At 46.6% G+C, this 22664-nt stretch overlaps 1 protein-coding gene across 1 annotated transcript; it reads right to left on the bottom strand.

The window, feature by feature from the left end:
* Positions 1–8628: 8628 nt before the first annotated feature.
* Positions 8629–17828, bottom strand: Atp4b (ATPase H+/K+ transporting subunit beta). Its single transcript, XM_008848435.2, has 7 exons — positions 17645–17828; positions 14360–14488; positions 12502–12615; positions 12187–12386; positions 11088–11144; positions 9497–9607; positions 8629–8866 (listed from the first exon to the last, which is right to left on the bottom strand). Exons 1-7 carry the CDS (start codon positions 17754–17756, stop codon positions 8705–8707), a joined length of 885 nt encoding a protein of 294 aa, XP_008846657.1. The 5' UTR covers positions 17757–17828; the 3' UTR covers positions 8629–8704.
* Positions 17829–22664: the final 4836 nt, after the last annotated feature.

Below are 22664 nucleotides of genomic sequence, written 5' to 3' on the forward strand. Positions count from 1 at the left end.
GAAAGGACATACAAGGAACCTAGGGGATAAAGGGAAAGGCACATAAGAGAGGTAGGACTGTAGGAGAAGGGTATTATTAAGGGAGAAAAGGGGAAAAAGAAGGAGCTCAAGAGAGGTAGGACTGTAGGAGAAGGGTATTAGTAAGGGAGAAAGGGGGGAAATGGGGGCTCCTTAAGTGGGAAAACCGTGATGGAGGGGTGAGACAATTCTAAAGATAAACAATGCCTAGCTAGTTTTAAAAACCAGAGGGAACCATATTAGTTCAACAACCTCCTGACAAATTATACATAGCAGATCAAGAAATATATATCTAGGCAAGGTTTATTTGAGAACCATTCATCTTTGCCCAAGATTTATGTACATGGCACGCAGTAATTAAAAGTACCAGATTGGTGGAACTAACCTTGGGTGTTTAACAGACATACATTGAGGCCTATACTAATATGGTCAGAGGGACATAAAAGACAGTTTTTGTTCCTTGCTCTCCTAGGTTGACTGGTTCCAGGGGACTATGAGCATCTCTCAAAATACTTTGAGCGTCTCAAAATGTCTTATAATTGTGGTGGGTCACCTGTCCTCTTATTCAAGGAGGCCGAGGAGACCCCACCAGTTGTACCAGTGTCCAGTCTACAAAGAGGAGGGTCAACACAGAGGAAACATTTCCTGCATTCTTCCAAGTGAAGGCAGCCATGGTCGAGCAGGACCTTTGACTTATCTTCACATAGATGGAACTGGTAAAAGAAAGGAGCCAGGGGCTCCTCCCAAGCCCATGTGACCCCTGAAGAACAGATCCTCAAAGACCTTAAGAGTAAAAAGAAATCGGTTTATCTGGGCCAACTGTATGGCCTTAAACATCCAAAGGGAAAGTATAACCAAAGATTAAAGGGTTCAATGTAATGTTTTAAGAGTCCATATGTATAGCTAAAGGCTATATAACAAGCAACAATGCCAGATAGGAGATACCTTCTTTTGAGTTGTTGGCCAGTGTGGTCCAAGGGACTCTCAGAGGGTAACCCAGCATAGAACTGGGAAAATGAACAGCAGACCCCAATCTTATCTAAAGGAATATTGACAACTGATTGTTGCTAGATGAGGAATAGTTGACCTTCCTAAAACAAAGATCTCTAGATAGGCTGACTAGATTCACCAGAAGGGCAAGTAGTGGGGAACGGCTGGGGGTGCTGACAACACAGCGGACAGTAGCAAGGATGACAAAATGACAGAGTATAAGGGCTTTAGTGGAGGCGGGGAGGCTATGGGAGGGTGCCATCTGGGAAGTGGGTGTATAGATGAATAAGATGGTTTGGGATGTTCTGTGTGATACACACACACAAAAAAAATAAAAAAATGAATTATATTTGAGGAGGAAGCATAAAAGCTTACATCATGTTAATTAGTAGAGGCAATAAACATTACCACTGAAATCTACCCAATGACTTTATAGACATACACAGGTGCCAAGGATCTAAGTGCAACCAATTATGACTAGTAATTATCAGATACATACAGATTAGAGATGCATGCGCTAACATCACAGTGTTATTAGCAAAAACAATGTGTCTTTCTGAAAGAAACAGTATATTTTAAAATGAAATGGGGATCTTTTTTAAAGGTTAAAAACTTATTCAATTTTATGTCTTACAGGGTTTATACTGAGTTCAATATTGTATAAGTATATTAATGCAACAATGAACTTAAAAAATTTATAGCCACTTTTTAAAGAGATGTATCTTTTCTCTGGAAACTGTTATTATGTTAAAGCTGTAATGAAAGTAACATCACAGTGTTATTAGCAAAAACAATGTGTCTTTCTGAAAGAAACAGTATATTTTAAAATGAAATGGGGATCTTTTTTAAAGGTTAAAAACTTATTCAATTTTATGTCTTACAGGGTTTATACTGAGTTCAATATTGTATAAGTATATTAATGCAACAATGAACTTAAAAAATTTATAGCCACTTTTTAAAGAGATGTATCTTTTCTCTGGAAACTGTTATTATGTTAAAGCTGTAATGAAATGCTTCTTCATATATATATTTGAAGAGCTATTGTGCATGCAATGTGTCAAGAGGTAACTTTGTGACACCCACAACCTGATGTTACTACATAAACATCTCAGTTGATAAGGAAAAAATATTTTACAAAATTAGACACTGTTTTATGATAGTCAACCAATGAGAAGTAGAAGCAAACTCATGTCAGGTCACACAGCAAGTCACTGAGCACAGGGCACACTGGGAGATACAAGACGCAGGTAAAGAAGCCACTGTCACTTTTCACAGCACTGGAAAGTCCAGCCAGGGGAACTAGGTAAGAAAAACATGGAAGACATCCACATTTGACAGAAATAAGTAAAATTATGTAGATGACATAATCTTACGTATCAGAAATCCCAAGGAATCCACTAAAATACTATTAGGACTAGCAGGATGCAAAGTGCGACAGTTATTTTGTGTATTGGGGTGCTCAAGAGGAGCAGAACCTGTAGAGGGAATAAGTATTTCAAAGGGTATTTATTAGATTGGCTTATGCAGTGTAGGCTGGGTAGTCCAACAATGGCTATCCACATGTTGGAGAGGCTGAGCACCCCAAAGCTGCTTAGTCCACCAGGCTGGAGGCCTCAACAGTTCCAGTCCAGCACTGGAGGATTCCTAGAGAGTAGCTGGTCTTCAGTCCATGTTGAAAGGCTGAAGAGGTTGGGTTCTGATGGCAGCAAAGGTGACAGCAAGCAGGGCAGATGCCCTCATCAGCGGGAGATCGAATAGAGGAGCAAGTGGCACTGCTGCCTCCAGAACCTCTGCATCTGGGCTGCCTCAGAAGGTGCCGCCCACTCGGGGGAGGGTCTTCTCCCTTCAGCACTGACCTGTCCAGAGGTGAATCTTTTGGTTGATTCTCAATCGAATCAAGTTGGCAAGGTTAATCACAAGCTGTGATCAAAATACCTCAGGGAGCAGCATCAAGGTAGATGATTGGGGCATGGGTTTAGAGACTTCAGGCTGTAGTCCTTGATCCTGGGCCCCTGGTAAAGCAGAGGATCATGGCAGCTAAGTGTGTGGAGGAGGGTCTGCTCACCTCAGGAGAGATAGGAAGTTATCACATAGATGGGATGGGGGAGCAGGCATAACCTCAAAGGCACAGTTCTAGTGTCTTTCCTCCACCAAGCACTACCTCCTAAACTTTCTACCACTTCCCAAAATGGTGCCCCCAGCTTCGGTCCAAGCATTCAATACATAAAACTGAGAAAGACGTTTCATGTTCAATCCGTAAGACAAAGTGACAGAAAACAAGCTGAAAATCTGAAAAGGAGATTACATTCTCATCACAAAGAATAAAATAAAATTCTTCATAACTGATAGATTAAAAAGTAGCCATATGATGAATAGGGTTGATCAGGAGGAAGCACCAGGACACTGATAAAACTCCATCAAAATAGGGTTTATTAGCAAAGGAACATATGGGACAGATTCCCTTCCGGGCAGGGAAAATGTCTTCCCCGGTCTTGAACTGGGGTCTTTTTAAAAGAGAGGCTTCTGCCTCCTGCAGAAGGTGGGAAGACATATTTTTTTTTAAAGTTGGGTGGTGGTGGTGGTGGGAGAGCGGGACTGTTAAAACCTGTTCTCTTCAGAGATCAAAGGGGAAGCCTGCTGTGTTGGCCAAACAGTGGAGAAAAGTCTGCTTCTCCTGACTTCAAAGATCAGGGTGCTTATCAGCTTGGTTCCCTTTTCTCAGGAGCTTGAGAAGTCCTTGAGACCCTGCTGGTGAGGGGACGGGACTATCAAAATTAAAGTCATCAGTATATTTTAAGGGTTCAAGGGATTACACAGCCTAGACATTAGACGTAAGTTCTTATGTTATTTAGACAATTATCTCTCATTGATAATTTTGTTCCTAATAAGAACGTTACTCAGATGTAATACTTCAAATCTTGGTCTACAATACTGTAGTGCCCACTCACAGCTAAGAGAGGCAACCCACTATTGTTCTAGCCTAAAAAAATGAAATGATGGCTAAATTTGTTTTCTCTATCTAGAAGCTTTTGAGAGGTAACTGACACTGATTCTAGCCACTCCAACAGCTATCAAAATGCCTGAAAACAAATCCTGAGTCCATCAGTCTCAAGTTCAGCCCTGGCAGAAGGAAAAAAAATGAAAAATGAGATATTACTTTGGTGCTAACCATTGTTCCTTGCCTCTTCAGATATTTTCAGGACCAAATCCAAAAACTAACTCTTACTAATTTTAATCAGTTGTTACTTTCCTTCCCTCTACATGTATACAAGCACCTGTCAACCATTGAGGACCCTGTTGAGATGCATGAAGAGGGAACCCTTGCTGTCTGACCGACCCCCAATCCAGTCCCCCCCCACATTGACCCTGTCCAGCAGGAAGTGGCAAGACAACAATGGTTCTCCCTATCCTATAACACAAAAGGCTGGAATGTTAAGGTTCAGATAGCCCCGCCCCCTCACCAACAGGGTCCCAAGGACTTCTCATGCTCCTGAGAAAAGGGGACTGAGCTGATAAGCGCCCTTTGATCTCTAAAGAGAACAGGTTTTAACAGTCCCACTCTCCCACCACCACCCCCACCCAACTTTAAAAAAAAATACATCTTCCCACCTTCTGCAGGAGGCAGAAGCCTCCCTTTTAAAGACCCCAGCTCAAGACCCAGGAAGACATTTTACCTGCCCAGAAGGGAATCTGTCCCATGTGTTCCTTTGCTAATAAACCCTATTTTGATGGAGTTTTATCTGTGTCCTGGTGCTTCTTCCTGATCAACCCTATTCGTCATATGGCTACTTTTTTATCTATCAATAACTAAACCAAGGAGGTGAGACTTATTCAGTGAAACCTACCAAACACTGATGAGAGAAATTAAAGAAGACAAGCCACAACAAAAACACTCATTGGCTGTGGACTGGAAGACAGTGCTGTTTGGACGTCAGTACTCCTTACAGGGATCTATGGGTAGTCAATCCTTATCACAACCCCAGCTACAGTTTTGAAGAAGAAGAAAACCCACCCCAAATTCAAGCCACCCTGAATTCCCAAAACAATCTTGAAAATGAATAAAGCTTGAGGCTTCAGACTTCCTCATTTCAAAATTTATTACAAGGCTACAGTGATCAAAATACTGGTATTTGGAGACTGGAGAAATGGCTCAGCAGTTGAGTACATACTGCTCTTGGAGAGGACCTGACTTCAGTTCCCAGCACCTACATCAGGCAGCTCACAACTGAGGGGATCTGATGCCCTCTTCTGGCCTTGATGAGCACCTGCACTCATGTGGTGCACATAAACTCATGCAGGCATATACACATACACATAAATTAAAAAAAATTGAAACCATAGGTTTTGTCAGGAAGGCAAACAGACTGCTAGAACAGCAAGGCAGGGACAAACCACTCAAATATGATAAGAGTGTTTTTGGACAGTGATGCCAAACTTGTTCAATGTGGGAAAGGACAGAATTTTCAATAAACGGTATTGGGAGAATGAGCACCCACATGCAAGTGAGTGAAGTTGGACTCACATAATACCATTTAGAAAACACTTAAAACTGAAACTTTGTGAAGAACACAGGGCAAAACTTCATGCTGTTGGATTTGGTGATAATTCCTTTATGACACCAAAGGCACCAGATGAAGACTGTGGGCTGGAGGAAAATTAAGCAGTTTTGTGTATTGAAAGACACTATCAACAGAGAAATGGTGACCCACACGTGTGCTGCTTTGTACATTGCTGTGCCAAAATATCTGACAAAATCAATTTAAGGAACAGGGCTAATTTCAGATCATGGTTTGCAGATACAGTCCATCATGGGGGGGAAGGCATGGCAGGAGCATGAGGCAGCTGGCTATGTTGCACCTGTGGTCAGAAAGCGGAGAGGAATGAAAGCTGGTGCTTGGCTTGCCTTCTCCTTTGTATTCGGTTTTGGATAACAACCCACGGCTTGGTGCTACCACATTCAGATGAGTCATCTCTATTCAGTCTTCCTGGAAACATCCTCAGAGACACCCAGAGGTGTGCTTCTGTGGTGATTCTAGATCTGGGCAAGTTGACCATATTAACCGTCACACCACATAATGGAAGAAAGTATTTACAAACGGTGAGGACTTAATATGCAGAATACATAGGGAATCCTTAGAACTGAACAACAGAAAGCAGAGTACCTAGTGAAAAGTTGGCAGGGTCTCAATTAGACATCTCTCCATGAAGGCTGCTAACACCAGCGAGAGCATGAAAGGAGCTCCATAGCAACAGGTGTTGAGAAATGGAAATTAAAACCCCAGAGATGCCACATCATTATTAGGACGAAGACTTGAGTAAATTCCTATGGCTTGGATCTATGATGGCTCTTGAAGGTGGTTTTTGTTGTTGTTTTTTCATTTTTTTTTGTTTTTTGTTTTTTATCTTTTTGAGACAGCGTCTCCCAGTAGCCCCAGCTGGCCTGGAACTCACAGAGATCCACCTGCCTCTGCCTCCTGAGTGCTGGGATTAAAGGCATGCACTACCATGCCCGGCTGTTGCTGATTTTTTAAAGACAGGGTCCCCTGTCCTGTATCCTTGGTGTGCCTTGGACTCACTATATAGTGGAGGATGTCCTTGAACTTCTGTTCCTCCTGCCTTCAGCTCTCAATGCCGGGATTGGCATGCACCACCAAACCTGGTTTATGTGATGCTAGGGATCAAACCAGAGCTTCATGCATGGTAGGCAAATACTCTACCAACTGAGCCCCAGCCCCAAGCTAAGGTCCATGCATTGCAGGCTTAGTTCTTACCTTGGCACTTTGGGAGGTGGTAAAGTTTTAAGAGATGGGGCCTAGTGGGAGAGTCTTCAGGCTACTGGAGTTCTGCCCTTGAAAGGGATCCTGGGGTACTAATCAATTTCTTCTTGATTTTTTTCTGCTTCCTGATCATGATGTGAGCAGGTTTGTTCACCATGCCTCCTGCCATGATGCACTGTCCCTGCCAGATGTCCTGGTGATGGACTGGAAGCCCGCAGCTGAGACAAAATAAGCCTTTGTTCTTTACTAAGTGGTCTATCTCAGGCATTTGGTGTAGTAACAGAAATCTTACCAACACATGTATTGGTGAGGCTATAAGAAATCTAGATTCTGCTGGTAGGCATGAGATGGGGGGCCGCCTCAGTGGACACAGGATGGCTGTCCCCTCAAGGATTAAAAATAGAACTCAGCACGTGTTCAATGCCTTGAAAGCAGGTCCTGAAGATACAGTCGCACACCCATGTCCTCAGCACCCTTAGTCGCCAGTAAGTAAGAGGTACAAGCAACACCAGTGTCCAAAAGGACAAACGAAGTGGAACATTATTTCATTCTTAACAAGGAAGGGAATTCTGATTCATGCTGTACCCTGGGTGAGCCTTGACAAAGTCAGCCAGTCTGGACAAATACCATGTGCTTCCACTCATATGAGGGTTCCAGAGCCAGACTCATAGAGACAAAAGGTGGAACTGAAACAGTTGCCAGAGCTTAGGGGCAGGTACTTAGTGCTTGGTGGGCAGAGTGTCAGGGAGGGGAGGGGAGTGCTGCAGGTAGATGGGAGCAATGGCTGTGTAAGTGTGGATGAGCGTATGCCCCGATCTGCCCTTGAAAAGGCAAGATGGTAAATTTCCTGTTATGTGGGAAAGAAAGGTTGCCAGGCATGAAGGAGGGCTAGGTGTTTTACTTGGTTAGGTCAAATCAGAGGATGTTTTGGGAAACAGCTCACTGTTTGCTAATAGAAGTGGAAATGACAGCCCCCCCCCAATCTTCAGTTACTTGAAAATATCCTGCAGGTTGTGGAACATGAAAAGATGTGCAGAGAGCTTGTTCTGTGTCAGATGGCACCCAGGAAGCCCTATACCTTACTGTTTCTCTCTCCTCCCTCTCTCCCTCCCTCCCTTTCTCCCCCCCTCCTTGGGCTGGGTCCCAGCTCAGCTGGAACTAATGTGGGCTATTATGCTGGGCAGAGAAGAGGCAATGTAAGCATCCTTAAGGGGTCTGGCACCTTGCAGGCTGAGAGACAGATGGTGGTGACAAGGAGAGTCCAGGTTGAGGCTGTGGGTCTGTGGGCTATGTCAGGTTGTGTGGAGCTCTCTGAGCACCCCTGGGGCTTCAGCCCATGTCTGAGGTCCTGGACCTCAGTGGCTGACGTGCTAAGGATACCTGTGTTGTGACTGAAACCCTAGAAAGGTTTTAAAGAAGGGAGTGTTTGGTTCTTAGGGAAGTTTTCTTCCAGATCAGGAAAGACATGAAGAGAATAGCTTTAGTACATTTTGTTTTTATGGTGCAGGGATTGCATTCTCAGAAACATGAATTGGGAATGCGTTATGTCAGGGTTGTGGCCTGGTTATGAGCCATAGTTCACAGTGAAGTGTGGGAAAGACAAATGATTACAGGACAACACTCCTGCTGAAGGTTGCTTTGGGACCTCGTTAATGTTATCAGGGCCTAGGTTCCTGTGTTAGTCCCACACTTTATCACAGCTACAAATGGATCTCAAACACACAAAGATTTAGTAGGAAGCTGTTGATGCTCAGGGGAGCGCTGGACAGGAACACTCCTGACACCACCAAATGGGCAGTGGTGTTGGTGCTGAACCATGTTTGAGGTGGCTGTGCATGCAGGCCAGTAGAGGATGTGGGTCAAGGAGGAGAGGCCGGTGGAGCAGCTGCAGGTGTGGTGTGGACACCAGCTCCTGCTTCTTACTTCTGAATTGTAAGTTTGAATTCCACTTTCCCTTCATATGGGTCATGGCGATTGTCGAAGGTCACATGATCTGCCAGGATCTTGCACACGATGAGGACTTCTATGTTCTTAGGGATGTTAAGGAACTTTGCTGCCACCAGGGGGTTGCTGTAGTGGGGCTGAAATGGAAGCGCAAGGGGTGAGATACTTGGGAAAACCCTAATGCTAAGAAGAAGAAAACTAAGCAAGGAAGGGAGAGGGTGGGCAGAAGGACTCTTCTGTGACTCTGTCTTGGGCAAGACCTGTATAGTTCACAGGAACCCTTGGGTCACTGAGAGGCTGATCTCCATCCACTGAGAAGCTAGGACCCCACAACCTGAGGGCCTGCAGCTGGTAAACAGGAATATGAAGGTAAAACACAGAGAGAAGCATGTGGTACAGAGGAACTGCTTTGGAGGGATGCACAGGCTGCCAGGAGGATTCATGGGCCCTGCACTATGAGGGAATCAGGTCAATATTTATGTTTTGTATTAGGTGAAATACATTTCCAGGTGGCTACAAGAAGTGTCCAGGACTAGCTAAGTCATACCTTTAATTTTTTTTTTCTGAGATAGAATCTCATGTAACCCAGACTGGCCTTGAACTCGCTATGTAGCCAAAATAACCTTGAACTCCCAATCCTCTTGCTTCTACCTCTCAAGTGCTCTCATGCCTGGCCTTTGTCTTATTTCTATAGAAAACTGCTTTCTTGATGCTAAATCTGAGGTGTTTTGGCAAGTGCATGGGGTAGGGAAAAGCAGAATACCTACCTGTGCTTTCTTGCCGTAGTAGGGGAAGTAGTGGAGACTGAAGGTGCCGTTGGGTGGGTAATACTCCACCTGCAGGGGCTTCAGGTCCCGCTGTGGCTTTCGGAGCTCATCCTGGGGAAGAGAGGACACAACCTAGTCTGGTAGGCACTGGGTCTCATGTGCACACATACATTGGTACATATGTGAGTGTGGGTATGCACTGTGTGTGGTGCACACGTGATTGTGGGTATGTACCATGTTTGGCACACACATGCACTATGCCCATGGCCACATCAGCACTTCTTTGCATATTAGTGCAATAGAGTTGGCCTTGTACTGAGTCAGCACTCATAAACAGTGCTGAGAGCCTGGCAGGGATATAATTTCTCAGAACGCCCCCCCAGCCCCAGTCACCTCCCGCCCCACTTTTCTCATCTCGGAGTCTCGGCCGGGTGATGGGATTGGGGAAGCTGACATCTGCTCATTAGCAGGTGAGATGAAAGCTGACATGCTAATGAGCTCATTAGCAAAAACGGGGTTCAGGGTTTGTGCAGTTTTCTTGAATGTAAACATGTGTTCATGGAATCTGTTGTCTTTCACTGTTGGAATCAGAACTGCCCAATGGTAGCTTAAGCTCATTAAAGACAGGGGCCTCTCAGAGGGGAACTGGTGTGGGGATGTGTTCTGTTGTTGTATCATAGACCCATGAATGGACCTGTGATGAGGGTTCAACATTGAGAAAAGAAGCCTTGGAAAATATTTAGTGAAGGCAAATTTAATATTTAATGTTGTACTTAGAAAGTCATTTTGGGGACTGGAGAGATGGCTCAGCAGGTAAGAGCACTTGGTTCCTAGCATCAGGCTGCTCACAACCACCTACAACTCTATCTCCAGGGGCACTGACACTGCCTGTCCCTGCAGGCACCTGAACTCACATGTACATAACCTGCACACAGACACATACATGCATGTAATTAAATATAAATCTTTTGTTAAAAAAGTCTTTTTGGAGGCTGGAGGGATGACTCAGTGGTTAAGAACACCTGTTGATCTTCCAGAGGACTCAGATTTGATTCCTAGCACCCACATGGAGGCTAAAAACAGTCTGTAACTCCAGTTCTAGGGGATCCAAAACCCTCTTCTGTTCTCTCTTGCTACTGCATGCACGTGGTGTAGTTACACACATGCAGGCAAAACACTCATACACATGAAATAATAAATAAAATATTTTTTTTAAAAAGTCTTTTTGTAAAACAGTTTCCCTGAGATGGATGCCACCCAAGAAGACATGTACTGAACCCTGTTAAACACCTGTGTCATTGGTGATCTGGAATAGGACAATGTGGTCATATAATGCTAGATCACCCAAATCACTGCCAGACCTTCTGAAGTGTGAGTAACTGCCCAGACCTCCTCAGGAGGAGGAGGCTGTAGCAAGAACATTATTCCTTCCTCTGGGTTATCATCCCTGGCAACGGCCGGGAGGGCTATGAGCATGGCTGACTAGGTAACGTCCCCGGGGTTAACTTAGTGAGTCTCATGAGCATCTAGCCTGACTAGAGAGCTAGTGAGGCCTTTCCTTACACGGCAGCCTCACCACAGCAGTACCCACCTGGTAGGTGCAATCCACCTGGGGGGCGGTGGTGTTGCTGGGGAGGAACTTGACAATCTGGAAGAAAGGCAGCCATGTGTCCTGATGTCCAGGTGAGTGTATGGAGGGAGCCTCCAGCCTCCGTGTTCTGAAAAACCTTGTTGTGGAGGTCACTCACACGTGCTTCTAAGCCATTATCCCACTTCCCCAGGGGGCAGGAGGGAAGTTGGTGGTGGTGGGGCTGGGGGTGGCGGTCCTAGTCACTGGCACCGTGTCTAAGCCCACCGTGGTGAGTACCAGCAGAACATGTCTGCCTATTGCTCTAGCCGGGTCCCTACCTCCTCTTACTCCTTTCCTGGACTTCTCCACTCCAGCTGTTGACTCTGGGTAGTACCTGCCTTTGGTGGGAGTATCAGCTGCCACATTGGTTGGTGAATCCCTGATCACAGCGCTTTTGCCAGGAAGCTCTGGGGAGACCCTGCCAGCCTTAGAACTTCATGGTGGGTTCAGTGTACAAGCATATGACTTCCTAAGGCCTTGTAAAATGGAAATCCGTTATGTGGCTGACTGGACTCTCACCTGCCACTTGGTCTCTGGAACAGGGACCTTGAGCCCCTGTTGCCTGACCCTTACTGGTCCTGGGCCTTGGTTTCAGCATCACCTTTCCTGTGCCCCATCGTGACTAGACCACATTTCTCTCTGCTCACTATCTGTTCTTGGGGCCTGAATGGTACCTGCTTCAAGCTGGCCTTGGATACCACCGAGCCTTAGCACTTCTCATGGTGCCAACCCTGAGGAACTCCTGTGTTTGGTGCATAAGGGGACTCTGCAGAATGCCTCCCAACCCCTTCTGTCCTAACCCACAACTCAAAGCCTCTTCTTCTGGCACCCTGGTCTCTTTCAACAGCCCAGTGTCTTGCTGTTTGTGTGGCAACCATGGCTACATGGTTGGCAAGACATTGAGTGGAAAATTCTAGATTTGTGTTTAAGAGCCAAACATGATGGGTGTGTGCGGAGCTGGGATGCAATGTGGCAAAGGGCCCAGGACCCATCATTGAGTGTGAGGAGGGGAGCTCCTCACCATTCCATGACCATCTCCAAAGGGGTCCTCAATACTCACCCTGTTCATTTTAATGATAAAGCATGGCTTTCCCTCCTCAAAGCCGAAGTTGGGGTCCACCAGGCCTGAGCAATTTTGCAGCATGTCAGCAGTGAACTTACAGGAGAATTTGGTGTGGTTGGGAGCCGAGAAGCTCTCCTGGAAAAAGTACTTCTCAGAGGTGCAGTTGATGCTGTCCTGCTGTGACAGTGGTGTGTAACCTGTGGAACACACACTTGCAGGTGCTGTCTGCTCCTGCAGCCAGACTCCTCATTGTCCTAGGCCCCTAGTGATTCTCTTAGGAAACGCCCTGAGATGCATTCATCGTTAACCCACCTGCTAAGAAGTTGTGGAGGGCGTGTGTGAGGCTGGCCCAGGAACTGTTTTCAGAGACATTGTAAGAAATCTGCAGACCTCTCTCCCCGTACACGTCAGGTCTCAAGGTCACCCCTGGGGGAAGAAAGCATCTTCTTTATTGATTTCTCCGAACACTCACATCTGAGCCCTTTGCCCTGAGGTTGTCCAGTCTCACTTGAGCCCCCTAGCATGGGTAGTTGTGCCTGAAGTTGGGACCAGGTCCTTACTCCACCAGGAGGGAGCCGCAGGCCAGGGTCCCTTTGACCAAGGAGGCTGTGAGAAAGGGCCTGAGGACTCTGAGGACACTGATTCTGGGGCTCCTGCTTTTTGCAGAATGCAGCACAGTGGGCGTGAAGTCCGGGCTTGTCCCAGAGACTCTGGATGCCCAGGTCCAGCAGCAGTGGCACATGCTCTACGGGGGACCCTGTGTCTTGTGTAGCCAAGAGCAGGATCGGTGCAGTAGGTGCTGGCCTCATTGGAGATTCCACAGGGCCTGCAGGTGAGTCTCTAGGGATATGGAATTTAAACACACATTAAAAAAAAAAAACCCTTCACTTGGGGGACTGGAGAGAAGAGTCAGTGGTTAAGAGCATTTACTGCTCTTCCAGAGGACCCAAGTTTGGTTCTCAGCACCCACATTAGGGGTTAAGTTGAGTTGCCTGTAACTCCAGCTCCAGGCGATCTGGTGCCCTCTTCTGGCCTTATACGCACATACATATGCACACATGTATACACAAAAATAAGAATAAATCTTAGAAAAAAGCAAAACCCAAAATCTTCACTTGGTGAGCAAGATATCTCAGCTGGTAAAGATGCTTGCCACCAAGACTGACTTCCTGAGTTTGAGGCCTGGACCCACATAGTAAAAGGAGAAAACTGACTCCCATAGGTTGTCTTCTGACTTCTACATGTGTACTGTGGCATTTGTGCTTACACATGTGCACACACACACATACACATACATATATAAATGAATAAATAAATGTAGGAAAGAGCACTGATTCTGCTTAGTACTAAAGCACTCTGATATCACTTGTAAATAAATTAAAGTGTGGGAGAGGGAAGCCAAAGCAAGAGCTGTCGCTGTGTAATTTGCAGTCTGCTGTATGTCTGTTGAGCACCGTCTTGTTTCTGTGGACAGACGGGACATGAGCTCGGGGTGCCGACTCATGCACAGGCCTGGAACTTCCCTGTCTCTCTCTGAAGCTTTCCAGTGCTATTGCAAACTTCTCTCCCTGCCCTTCCACAGCAAATCTCTCATTCTTTCCACAAACACCACATGACTTTTCATGGTGAATAATCCAGTGTGCTTTGCCGGCTCCATCTATGTGGCTGTTTTTTTTGTTATTGTTTTTTTTTTTTTTTTAATTTGTAAGTCAGGGCTTTGCTGTTTTTACAGGTTTATTTGGAAAGGAACAGCTGTACATAGTTTAAAGGGAAAAAGGGAAAAGAGGCTTCATTGCTTGTTTCTTGGCCTCAAAAGTGGCTGGGTCTCAGCTCTCTTCTCATCCATCCCAGGTACTAATGACCAAGCAGATGTCTCCTCCCCTTACCCTTTGCCCGGGACCCCCAGGCCTGCTCCCTGCCAAAAATCTCCTGTGCATCCTAGAAAAGCTCCTGTGAGTGCACAGATCTTCTTGTCTCTATGATAAAAAAAAGTCCTGTTTTAATACTTAAAACTAAAGCCAAAGTCAGACTTTGCAATTTGGGGTTGTCTTCCTCCTCAGAGGAAGCTGCGGAACGTGCTGCCCTGGGTATGGGCAGAATGGATCATGTGCTGTGCCCTCCCATGTGTTGCTGTGGGAACATTGCTAAAGGTGGCCTTTCTGATGCTTACCCGGTGACTTTAGCTGGTCCTGGTAGTCTGGGGTATAGGGATCTATCGTCTGCATCAGCACATAGATGCACAAAGCGAAGAGCCCAGTCATCACCACATAGAAAGCGGCATAGTAGAGGCTGATCCACACTGTGAAGAGACGAGGTTAGAGGCAGCCACCTCAGCTATGGCAACGTGCCCAGCACAGAACCATTGCTCTCTCTGACTCCAAGAGAGCACAGTTAGTGCTGTGCAATGCACTTGTGATGATGTGCCACCAGCACCTCTATCTAGTTCCAGAGCTTTCTTATCCTGAGCCCTTCAGTATCCCCCATCCTTCCTCCCCTAGCCATGGCACATACTTCCCTACTCAGTCTCTGTCTGCTCTGTTTTTCCACACAAACAGCACCACAGGACACATGTCACTGCCCCAGCACATTAATGGTAACCATGGGTGCTTGGTGCACCCACTATACACCCACAGTCAGCATGGCAGGGGCCAAGTGCCCATCCTTCTGCACCCTGGAGTTTCTACTGTTCCCCACATTACAGGAAGGGAAACGAGGCAGAAAGAGAGGCAGCTGCTGCCCAAGGTGACCCCCAGTGTGTGGGCCAGGCCACAGCTGTGAGTATACCTCAGGTTATACCCTGAGGGTCTGACAGGTGCTCATCCTGTGTCCTGCAGAGAAGAGGCCCAGCTCTGAAGCTCCTGGCACTGACTACATCAGTGCATCAGTGGAAGGAAATGTAGAAGAGCCATGATAGGCAGCAAATGCTGTAATCCCCATGTAAGCCAGGCTCCATGAGCGCCTGAGGATCTCCCCCATGGTGTCCTGTTCAAGTTGAATTCAAGTGGAGAGCACGAGTGGAACACCGCCTTGGACTTGGGCTGTTGTGGAGTCTCCACAGTTACATTTTAGATGACTTCTAATCATGTGTACTATCACTAAGAAGCATGCTGTCAGGAGAAGGTTTTTTTGTGCTTAATTTTAGTCTTCTCTAAGAACATGGGATGCCTTTGTCTGCATGATTTGGGTATGGCTTCCTCCAAGTGAATCATTCTTCCAGTGACTCATAAGTGACTGAAGATAGGACCAAGTCAGTGGGAGGCCACAGGCTGGAGGCCATAATCTATGGAGATGGTGCCTTTTCTTTCTGGCCAGGCCTCTCTGGAGGCTCAGGACAACAGTGGCTTATCTTATAGCTATGACTCCTCATAGCCCCCAGCAAGCCATAGGGCCTTGCTTCTTCACTTGTCTATGGGTTGTGGCACCTGCTGGCCTGACTTGTGCTTACAGGATTGTCAGATCTGTTCACCCACTCAGTTTCATGCTCTGCAGGGCCAGGTTCCCAAGCATGCTCACAAAGGGCCAGCAGAGGGAGATTTCCCCTGACAGGGTCACTATGGTGGCCACCTGACAGGTCTGTCTAACTCACCTACTTTCATGGGACCTGAGAGCCCATGGAATCTCATAGCTTGTTACCCTCTTCACAGACGGGGAAACTGAGATTTAGTAAACTGGAGGAAAGTCAGCCCAGGCGGCCCAGCTCCTAGCACTGCCTGGCACCTGTTTGCTGCTGGTGCCTAGTGAGTATCACAGTCTTCCCACTGACTGCAGGACACATGGAGAGCAGCTGGGAGGACTGAATGAGGCCAGCTGCTGGGCCCTGACTGGCTTTGTAGGCAGTCTCAGAATCACTACCTCTGGGTCTCAGTTTCCCCTCCTAGAAAGGCAGATGAGGTTGAGGAGCCTCTGACTGCTGGCAGTAAGAATTCCATGTGACACACACAGAAAGTGCAGCCCAGGTGGCTGGGAGTACTCTAAATCACTGAGACCTAAAGTGTCCTCAGCCCCATGATCTCTGGCCACCTTGCTTCCAATTGCTATCAAGTCCCCTGAATAGCTTGTCCTGTTCTTTTGTTCCTATCATTTTACTTGAGTCATGCCTTCCTCAGCCTTTGAGGCTGTCACTTACAAACATGGGCCAGGACCTCCAGTCAGGCAGTGAGCCAGTTCTAGAAAGTTCTGAGTGGTATTGCAGCCATAAAGGTAGCTTGTGGAAGTCTCAGAAGCCAGAATTGCCTACTAGACAGGGCTCCTGAGGAAAGAGCTGGCAGCCCTAGCATCTGCTCCAGGGCCTCATCTGTTGTCTTTTCCTCAGCTGACCCACTGCCTGCGAGGGCCCCAGTATTAGCTCTGCCTCCACATTTCCGCTGGTACACCCTATCTACCCGGAACTGATTGCTTTTGCTCCGAGTCATTAGAGACCCAGGAGTTCTCTCTGTCTCTAGGAGGTCACAGTCTTCAGGAAAGTGTGCCACATCTTCCTCACTGACAGTGCATACTTCCCATGGGCAGACACCCAGCATGTCTTGGCTGGGCTGGACCCAGTTTAATTGTCCCGGGAACAAATCATCAATGCTGCACTCTGAGTCCACTCACTCATCTTTGCTTCCATGCCCCTTGAGATGGGCAGATAGAGGGTCAGATGAGTGGCTTCCCATTCCTTTACGGATGTGGACTATATCCCCACATGGCTGCTATGGGGATCCAGAGGAACAGGGCCCAGATCTGGCCTTCCAGAGGACAGAGTAGCACACATCCTGTGCTCCCAGTGATGTAGCACTTTGAATCATCTGCTGCCTCCACTCCCTTTGTGACACCTGTACTCTGGTGGCTGGAAGACCTGAAGGGTATTCACTTCATGAGCACTTCTTCTTTGTAGAAGACTTGCTCTATGAGGGTGTGTCCTGAGCAGGTACACATCCCTGTGGTCAGTGTGCACATGTCTGCTCCTGCAGTATCCCTGGATGACCACATGGGAGCCATCAGGAATGGACTCTGTGGCCAGGTACCTAACCCAGCTGTGTCTGCACTTAGAGTGAGAGTTGCACAGGGTACTTCCCAATACAGCCTGGGAAGCTGGGCTCCCCAGATATGCCCAGCATGTTGGGATCATGGCCAGCCTCACAATAGGGGAGCAAGTTCACTTGATTAAATAAATCCCTATTCCTCAAATGATCTGAATCGCTGCTACCTACTGTAACTTAAAATTAGTTCCAGAAAGAAGTTTAAAATTCTGTTTTCAAATATATGGATAAAAATTTTGGAGCCAGTCTTACTTTTTTGTCCTGCTGGTGTTCTGGAGTCAGAGCCTCAGGAACCATCTGGGGACCTTGACTTCCTGCTGAGGGGTGAGGCATGACCTATAATCTGTCTCCGGTGTCCCAGCGGGGCCTAGGTCCTCCGGGCTGCTAGCCCTCTGTCCCTTATCCCATACCCCCTCCATGGGACCCACACCTACCCCACCGGGCTGGGGTGCGGCCCAGCATCTGCCCTGTGTCCGGGTTCCAGCAGTAATGCCGGAATTCAGCCATGCGTTGGCTGCATGATTTCTTCTCCTGCAGAGCTGCCATGTCCCTTCCTGCTTGCCTGGACTGGGCCCAGGAAGCCTCCTCTGGGGCTTATAGTCTCCTCTGTAAAAGGCCAAAGGCATCAGAGCCAGCTATCAGCGCTCCACTATCGCCTCTACAAACACAAGGGAGGGTTGGGGCTTGCTTGCTATCTGCCCTCTACCTTCCCAGGCGTCAGTTGGCCCTTGGGATGCCCTTGGTTGGCAACTTGATCTGCCCTGATAGGGACGAAGGGGAAGTGTTTCTTGTGTGAACAGCCCTCCCAGCTGTGCCTCTCATCTCCTTCAGGAGGGAAAACACAAACAGGCAGGTCTCAGGTCAGGTGCCATAGGCCTGGGCCCATCTACCCTGCCACTTTTTAAATGCTTATGACCTTGAGCTGCTTCCTTGAGACTCCCCTTCTCATCAGGATGCCCGCAGAGGTGCCCCAGACATGTCTACAACTGCCTGGAGTGGCCCTATGGCCCTGTCCTTCTCATGACTTGTTACTTGCTAATGGCTCGTGGAGCAGAGCCACAGTGGGGATGGACAGAGAGTGGAAGAGAGGCAGAGGTGCAGAGGTTCTGTCTTCCAGTTTCTTCCATGAGGATAATGTCCTACCTCTTGCTGGGTAGCAGGACTGGAATTCCTTTAAAATTCTTTGTGTCTGCAGTGGAACTCCCACCACAGGATCTGGCAGTGCTTTAGGCACAAGGATTGCTCTGTCTCTGCTTCTTGATGATGAGGGTCTGTCTGATATTGGGAGCTACTGGGCCAGAGGCTCTGCATTTCTCATGCTCTGGTGGGTTGTGCTGCTGGGGGCACAGCAGGGGTCCAGCTAAGGGGTGTAAGTGGATAACACATGGAGGATTACAAATGCTGGACGCAGGCTGGAGAGATGGCTCAGAGGTTAAGAGCACTGACTGCTCTTGCAGAGGACCCAGGTTCAATTCCCAGCACCCACATGGCAGCTAATAACCATCTGTAACTCCAGTTCCAGGGGATCTGATGTCCTCTTCTGACCTTCTTTGAGTTTCCTCTTCTAACTTACTCCCTCTCTGAGTTTCTGGAAGCATATATATGGGCTGAACCGTGTATGCATTGTCACAGTGAGCTGAACATGTGTCTATGGGAGGAGGGGCTAAGAGCTTGGTGGAGGGGAGTTTCTATACAATATGCTCTGAGAACAAGGAATGGAACATGGAACGTAAAACAGTGGCAGTAAAAGGAGCCTTAGACTTCCACTATGCCTGGGAGTTGTGAGGTACTCTCTCTCTGCGCCTCATGGTGTCAGACTCAGTCTACTGGACAATCAAGACTCTGCCCACCACCCACAGTGACAAGGATTCTTCTCATATGTCAGTAGCAGTAGAGACCACCCAGGAGCCAGAACTTTCTACCACACAGCAGGGTTGAGGAAACCACCCAAAGCACCCCCCGCCACAACCCTGGGGAAGTCTGACTTCAGTTCTACATGGTAAGCATGAAGTCCCTTCTTTCCCCAAGTAGGGCCAGAGAAACCAGTCATTTCGTAAATAATATGAAGATATCTAGGTCAAATGATAATCCTCCAACCACACAAAGAACCAGGAAGTTTCCAAAGTGAATTAAAACAAGACAGTCACTAGACAGGAGCATCAAAGTGACTGAAATGTTAGATTATCTGACAAAGCTTTTTAGGCAGCCATGATTAAAATGCTTCAATTATAACAAATCTGCCTAAAACAAGAGAAATCCCTGTCAAAGAAATAGAAAACCCAAGAAATAGAAGCCTAGGGACTGGAGAGGTGGCTTAGCAAGTATGAGTGGGTTCTTCACTTCAGAGGACTTAAGCTCCTAGCACCTACATCAGGAGGCTAGCAACCACCTGTAACTCCAGCTCTAGGGGATCTAACGTCTTCTGGCCTCCACAGAATTCACACACATGTGGCAGATACACATAAATAAAAATAAAAATAAATCTTAAAAAAAAGAAATAGAAGCTGTAAAGAACATAGTGGAAAATTTTGCCTGCTGTGGTGACACATGCTTTTAATCCCAGCACTCAGGAGGCAGAGGCAGGTGGATCTCTGTGAGTTCCAGGCCAGCCTTGTTTACATGGAGAGTTCCAGGCCAGCCAGGCCTACACAGTGAAAAACAAAACAAAACACAAACAAAAATATAGTGGAAATTTGGGGGGGTATTTTTGAGACAGGGTCTCCCTGTAGCCCCAGCTGAACTGGAACTCACTATGTAGACCAGGCTGGCCTCGAACTCACAGAGATCAGCCTGCCTCTGCCTCCCAAGTGTTGGAATTAAAGGCTTGTGTCACCACATCTGGCTTCATAGCAGAAATTTTTGATGTGAAAAAATACAGTGATCAAAATAGAGAGCTTGAAGAGTGGGTTTAACAGCACAATGACGGGAACAGAGGAAAGAATCACTGACATGGAAGACAGAACAATAGAAAATATGCCAGAAAAAATGAAGCCTTAGTGACTCATGCTCCATAACAGGTGTGTTCCCTGACAGAACAGGAAAGATGGTAGGGCTGAAAACAAATAAAACAAATAAAACAGAGCTCTTCAAATCTGGCAAAAGATAAATCCATGGATTCAAGAACTTGAATGAACTCCAAACAGGACAGCATTGCAACCCATGCCAAAATGCATCATGATCAAACATCTGAAAACTGCAGATGACATTTGAGTGACTGCAGATTTTTTTCACCAGACACTGTTAAAGACGAGAACAAAACTGAACCACCACTTTAAAGCACTGAAAGAAAAGATTGATAAAGCCAGAATCTTATATCTAGGGAAAAGTCCTCAGGGGTGAAGGCAGAATCCGGGCACTGTCAAATGAAGGAAAAGTTAGAGAAGGTGGGAGGATGACTCACAAGCCCAGGGGTCATGCCATTGGGTCAGGGAGGCAATCTAGATTGGCTGCAGTAATGTAGGCAAGGGAGGACTTCGAGGAGCCACCCAATCTGGGCATCACCCTGGCTCCCAAACCATAAATGTAAGGTTTGCTTTCCCTACTCCTCATCTGGTTCTAAGTAGCATGGGGGGTTAGGCTGATCCCTCAGGCCCCATGCCTTTGGCTGTTAGAAGTGGAAGGATTTTAAAGGCAGTTCTGGCACCTTTTTAAACTGAAGAGACAGTTAACTACATCATGCTAAGAACTTTCCTCCAGGCACATCAGCTCCAGACCTGTGGAGGACAGAAATAGTCAGCAGGACCAGGACTGTGAATGACTGACTGCAAAGCCGTATTTCCCTATGAGACATTGAATGTTGATGGACTGACAAAAAAGATACGCTGATGGTCATCAATGAGCCCAACGATGAAGGCTGCTGGGAAGGAGAGCTCAGTGGCAGATGAGGAGTTTTCTCTGATAACTCCATGAAGTTATTTCATGGACTTTGGCAAGGAGGGGAAAATACCCAAAAAGCCACCTCCTCTATCAGTTCCTGCCATCACACAGTGGAAGGCACCACAGAGAAAAATAGGAAATCAAAAAGATACCTAAAAACATGGACTGGAGAGATGGCTCAGCCGTCAAGAGCATTGGCTGCTCTTCCAGAAGACCTGGGTTCAAGTCCTAGAATTCACATGAAGGCTAACAGCCATCTGTGACTGCAGTTCCAGGGGATCCGACACTCTCTTTTCTGTGGGCATTGTATGACACAGACGCACTTACATGGAGATGTAACACTCATACACATAAAAATTTTAAAGAGATACCTAAAAACAGATCTTCCATATAACTCAGCTGTACCACTTCAGGGTATTCACTCAAAGGACTCCAAGTCAACACAGCTGCTAGCACATCAGTGTTTATTGCAGCAATATTTGCAATAGCTCAGTTACAGGGAATGGCTGAAGAAAATGTGGCGAATACACACAATTTATATTGTTTGTGAGAAGGGGATGCAATTGGAGATAACCAGATTAAGTGGATTAGGACAGTCTCAGAAGACTGCATGTTTTCTTTCATTTGTAGTTTCTAGATTTTATATAGATAGGTGAAATCAGGTATGTACACGTGACATGAAAATACATGTGGAACTGTCAGATAACAAAGAGGACTAACTGGGGAGGGGGTGAGAAAACGGAGGGGAGAAGGCTGGGGCAGAATATGCTCAACATACAATATACTTGTACAAAAACTTTTTTTCACTTATTTTTTAAAAAAATATTTTATTTTTGTGTGTATGTGTGTATTGTCTGCATATAGGTAAGTGCACCCACGTTGTGCAATGCCCACGGAGGACAGAAGAGGCTGTCAGATCCCCTGGGACTGGAGTTATGGACAGTTGTTAGCTGCCATGTGGGTGCTGGGATTTGAACCCTGGTCTTCTGCAAGAACAACCAGTGTTCTTTTGTTTGTTTGTTTGTTTTTTAGGAGACAAAAAGTTTTATTACAGCTTAGACATTCAAGTAACAGTGTATCACTGAGGGAATTAGGACAAGAACTCTATAGAGGAACCTGGACCAGAGAAAATGGAGGAAATCTACTAATTGGTTTGGCTTGTCTGACTGTCTCATGCTCACCTAGTTTTCTTATATATCCTAGGCCCATTTGCCTACTGCTGCCCAAAGTAGTCTGAGTCCTCCCACATCAATCATCAGTCAAGATAATCTCTCACAGATATGCCCAAAGGCCAATATTATTGCAGCATTTCTTCAAGGTTTTATCAAGTTGACAACTGAAAGTTACTAGAGGCACCATGACTTGTCAACCTAACATACAAACAAATTGCTATTAAACCATGTGGTGGTTTAAATGAAAAATGTTCCTCAGAGTTTTATGGGACTCACACATTATCTTCAGGGCTCCGAAAGCTTTGAACCATTTCACTTCTCCAGTTCTGAGATCCCAGCACATATGACTTCTCTTGATGGCTTAGGATGGCTCAACTTTCCATCTACTATCCTTGGTGATCATCCC

This window comes from Nannospalax galili, unplaced genomic scaffold (assembly GCF_000622305.1).
Source record: "Nannospalax galili isolate Female #2095 unplaced genomic scaffold, S.galili_v1.0 scaffold744, whole genome shotgun sequence".
NCBI classification, from domain to species: domain Eukaryota; kingdom Metazoa; phylum Chordata; class Mammalia; order Rodentia; family Spalacidae; genus Nannospalax; species Nannospalax galili.